The sequence below is a fragment of the Ipomoea triloba genome, chromosome 9 (genome assembly GCF_003576645.1).
Source record: "Ipomoea triloba cultivar NCNSP0323 chromosome 9, ASM357664v1".
Taxonomy (NCBI): Eukaryota; Viridiplantae; Streptophyta; class Magnoliopsida; order Solanales; family Convolvulaceae; genus Ipomoea; species Ipomoea triloba.
Genome location: NC_044924.1, coordinates 29976426 through 29981129, shown reverse-complemented (window position 1 = coordinate 29981129; position 4704 = coordinate 29976426). Strand labels below are relative to the sequence as shown.

At 36.3% G+C, this 4704-nt stretch overlaps 1 protein-coding gene across 1 annotated transcript; it reads left to right on the top strand.

Annotated features, from left to right (window-relative positions):
- Nucleotides 1-2345: 2345 nt before the first annotated feature.
- On the top strand, nucleotides 2346-4704 carry LOC116028927 (expansin-like B1). The gene is made up of 5 exons (XM_031270785.1): nucleotides 2346-2755; nucleotides 2986-3092; nucleotides 3563-3744; nucleotides 3881-4013; nucleotides 4236-4704. Exons 1-5 carry the CDS (start codon nucleotides 2614-2616, stop codon nucleotides 4446-4448), a joined length of 777 nt encoding a protein of 258 aa, XP_031126645.1. The 5' UTR covers nucleotides 2346-2613; the 3' UTR covers nucleotides 4449-4704.

Genomic DNA, 4704 nt, shown 5'->3' with positions numbered 1-4704 from the left:
GATAGTCACGCTATTAACTTGAATACCACAAAGTTACATGTTCGACTTTTACTGGGAGCGATTTATTGACTTTCTCGATTTAAGAGGATTAGATATATGCAATCTACAAGCGACCCTCTTTTAGTCATTTAGCAACTAGATCACAACTACATTCTTAAATAGTGGCTACAAATTTCCTTTTACACTAAAAAAATTAATTAAAGTAACATTAAGGGAAAAGTACACTTTCTGTTCCTAAGTTATAGGGTAATTATAGAATTCGTTCATAAGTGTTGGTCATATATACTCACTATTCGTTCCTAAGTTATCATTGGCCTTGCATTTTTCGTCTCTTTACTAATAAAACAGTAGGGACGAAATTTGTAATTTTAATATAATTCAGAGAAAAAAGTGAGCATGAAAGGACGGAAAGTGCAACGTCAATTGTAACTTAAGGACAAAAAATAAGCATAACCAACACTCAAATACAAATTCTACAATTATCATATAACATATGAACGAAAAGCGCAATTTCTCCTAACATTAATTAGTATATACCAACTTTTACTAGACTATTCCTTGAAAGCATCTGAAGAATATTATGTGTAGGCACTCTATTACAAGAGCTAAGGGCTAGGATAGGTACTGAAAAAAGTCCCATGTAAGCAGACATGGACCACCTGGTCTAAATGGTTTCCATGTCATGGATGATGTGGTACACTGCACTTGCATCAACAATAATCTACATTCCAGCATGTCAGTTTTCCATTGCCCTACCCACTCAACTTTATTGGCATGTCTCAAATTTAACATTCTTTTTTGACAACTAGGCTTACAGCCTCCATAACAATTTCAATTTACCCACAGCTCTCACAATCATCTGTTTAAAAGGATGGGTGTTTCCAAGTAATTTCTATTACCCCACAAGTGAAAATGTTTATTGCCTCTATCCTATAGTTTTGGTGTATCTCGTGGAATGTGTCTCAAAAGTTTTCAAAATTTTTAATTATATTTATACATTGATGTTTATAGCGGGACCAATTCACACTGCTCTACCGATAGGAATTGAACCTTGCACCTTACAATTACCAATAAGGTAGCAAAGCAGAGCTATCAACTATTTAAATCGATTAGCTAGTTAAATTATGCTCTAAAGACATACATTTTCAATTCTCATAGTAATCTTATTAAAAGGGTGGATTTTTTCAAGCAACTTTTGTTCCCCCAAAAGTCAAAGTTTCTCAATTGTGCTTACACATTGATGAAAGAGGTAAATCGTGAAATGTGTCTTAACAGCCTACAAATTTCTCAATTGTGCTTATACATTGATGATGTCCACAACACAACCAATCCATATCTCTCTCATGATAAGAATCGAATTCTGCACCCTACAACTACGAGCGCAATAAAGCAGAATTGTCAACTTTTTAAATCGGTCAACCAATTAAATTATACTCTATAAAGACATTCTCAACTCTCATAGTAATCTGTTTAACCCTCCGCCAAGAAGTCAAAGTGCTTATTTCCTCTGTTCTAGTCTAATAAGCATGTGTAAAGAATCAGCAGCAGCAGACCCTGCAATGCAGAAGTACCTAACTAATCCTCTATTTCATTTCTGCAGCATCCAAATTCTTACCAACATTTGTTTAGCAAAGTAGAAAAATCAAACATTTGGTTTCATGAACAACCCACAAATTTGAAATAGTTAAGGAATTTAGAAGTAAAAGCAGTTGTGGTTGTTTTTATCTTTATTCACATGGAACAATAACTAGTCAGAATTTTCTTACTGCAAAAATTCAGTCTAAACATGTGAAATTTTTGCCATTAGAATCAGCTGACAAAGAAAAGTTCTGCAAGAATAAATCATTATCCTTGACCTTGTTAGAATTACTATTTATGCACCTGAATTCAAAAAAGGATAAATGTTCAAGTTTTGACATTTTGACACTTGATTCACATGTGAACAAAATATATTATAAAATATCTATATACCAATTGTCAGAATCAAGCGTTTACCATTACATCAAAAGTTATAGCTAGTAGCAAAGATGTAACTTTATTTTCTTATACTTGTGTAACAGTCAGCGTCACGGTTCGATAATATGATACTGCACTTGGCTTTCCGAGCCACTACCCAACATTTTGGAGCTAGGGCTTCCCAGGCTAGAGTTTGGGTCCTTGGTCTCCCTAAATTGAAGATTGGGCTCCTCAAATTGGTCGAAGTGCGGAGGTGAATCCATTGTGTGCATAGTCAAAGACAATGACCAATTGAGAGACTACTAGACGACTCGCGATTTACTTCCTTTGAAGACTCTTGGGCAAGGGCTAAAGATAGTATAAAATATGCAGGTCAGAAAGCAGCTTCCTATGCCATTTGAAGCAAGTAGGCAGGTCTAAGAAGGTATGCTGGGGCATAAGAAAGAATCATCCATCCAATACCTTCAAAGATTTCAAATGGAACTTGAACTGAATTTCAAAGTCATACCTTTCACCAAATCAGAGGCATTGGGTTCACTATAAATACTCGAAGCCCTTCATTCAACTTCCATGCATTCCCAACTTACATCCTTCAATTCACTTAATTAATTACCTTTCCTTCAATCCTTAGCTTCTTTCCTTAATTAGCTTCCTTCAATGGCAGTTCTTCAGTGTCTTGCAGTTCTCATCGGGACTTTCCTTGTGATTCAATCTCCTGGAGACGCTGCAACGTGCAGTGATTGTTTCATTCAGTCCCAAGCAACGTACTATCCGAATTCTGATGACAATGGCACAGATAGTAAGAGTCTTACCAATACGCATCCATGCCATTTATATTTGTTAAAATCAAGCGCTTACCACTATGTCATAAGCTATGGTTAATAGCGAATTCGAGAAGTCCCTCGAGCCAACAATTTTCTAGCCATCTATCTGGTGCTAGATTTGTCCTTGACCAGCCTCGGCCCAATAATATGCTTATGACTGATTTCATGTTAAATGTGTTCTCTAAAATATATGCTGTTTGTGCAGGTGGGCACTGTGGATTTGGTACATTTGGAGCAACAATGAATGGTGGAGATGTATCAGCAGCATCAAATCTTTACCGTGATGGCCTAGGATGTGGTGCATGCTACCAGGTAATTTAGTAAACTAAGAACAAAAGTAGGTATGTTTAGGCTAGACTAATCCTATGTCTTCGAAATGGGTGAGCCCAGAGCAGATTTAAGATGAATCTGCATTCAATCCGCTAAAGGTGAATTTGAAAAATCTCATCAGCATCCGTTAGGGGTGTGAATCCAATCCAATCCAATGCACTAATAGTAGATTTGGTGGATTGGATGTGGATTGCAGATTTTATATTTGGGTTGTCCCTGTTGTAGGGCGATTGGTAGTGGACTACTAGGTTCACACACACCAATTAGCGGAGCAGATCGGGTATAGTGAATTTTGAAAAGTCACATTTGCATCCAATTCATTAGCAATGAATTTGTACTAAATGGATCTACTTTAAGTGGATAACTAATTTGGGAATTCCTTGCTCACTCTTACCAACAATTCATATCTAAGCAAGATCAGTTACTAAAATCCGGGTATATATATTCACTAGGTGAGATGCACCAACAGCTTGTACTGCTCTGATAAAGGCGTGACAGCAGTAATTACTGACAGTGGAGCAAGTGGTGGCAGTGACTTCATTTTAAGCAGCGGCGCCTTTGGTCGTATGGCTCAGACAAAAGACGCTGCTCGATCTCTGTTATCACAAGGAGTTGTTGACATTGAATATAGAAGGTACATACAAATTAAATTGAATTTCTACATAAAGATGCTTATGAAACAATTCATTTTACTATCATATATCTATATATCTTTTCTTATTAGACAACATAGAGTTTGATGTCTTCCTTTGATCTGATGTGTGAAACAGGGTACCCTGCAGCTATCCAGGCAAAAATATAACATTCAGGATACATGATAAAAGCGGGAACCCTCATTACCTAGCTTTTGTAATAATGTTCGAGCAAGGACAAAAGGATATTACTGCAGTGCTACTGTGTGAGGTATGTACTTCAAAACAAACTTATAAATGGCTTGCATTATCAGGCTAGTCCGTTCTTGTTACTGAACTTATTAATTTCGAGCTTATTAGACTATTTTTTATCAGACTAAAATATCTTAGCTCTAATCTTATACTTTTTCGATCTGATCGGGTCAACTCATCAATTTTGGACTTATCGAGCTAAAATATTTTGAACATGACCTTAAATTTTTTCAATATGCAGACACAAAATTTGCAGTGCAAGCTGATGGATCGGACGTATGGATCAGTGTGGACTACCAACTCGCCCCCAAGTGGAGCCTTGGAAGTAAGGATGCTATTTAGTGGTGAGGAGGATGGAGATGAGACGTGGGTAGTTTCTCCAAACAACATTCCAGAGAACTGGAAGCCTGGTGACACATATGATTCGGGAGTGCAAGTTAACGCCGCCGCATAATAACATAATCTGCATACTTTAATTTTGTTCTTTAATTGCATTTCATTTATATTAATTATATTGTCATCATTCAATAAAGCTCATTGGCTATGTGTAGTGTAGGTTCTAAATTTCCATCATTATCAGTTCCTTTTTTTTTTCCCAACATGTTGTAGGGTAGGCTATACTAGCTAAGAAGTCCGTTATTATATTTGTTGGCAAATTAAAGATTTATTATTATTATTGGAGTTAATAAATTCTAGTCCTTTCATATTCA

What these genes read in the sequence shown, in the direction of transcription:
- LOC116028927 (XM_031270785.1), top strand. Translation starts at nt 2,614, where the DNA reads ATGGCAGTTCTTCAGTGTCTTGCAGTTCTCATCGGGACTTTCCTTGTG. An exon ending in TGATGACAATGGCACAGATA is followed by an intron (nt 2,756 to 2,985) that starts GTAAGAGTCTTA and finishes CTGTTTGTGCAG; the next exon opens with GTGGGCACTGTGGATTTGGT. An exon ending in GTTGACATTGAATATAGAAG is followed by an intron (nt 3,745 to 3,880) that starts GTACATACAAAT and finishes TGTGTGAAACAG; the next exon opens with GGTACCCTGCAGCTATCCAG.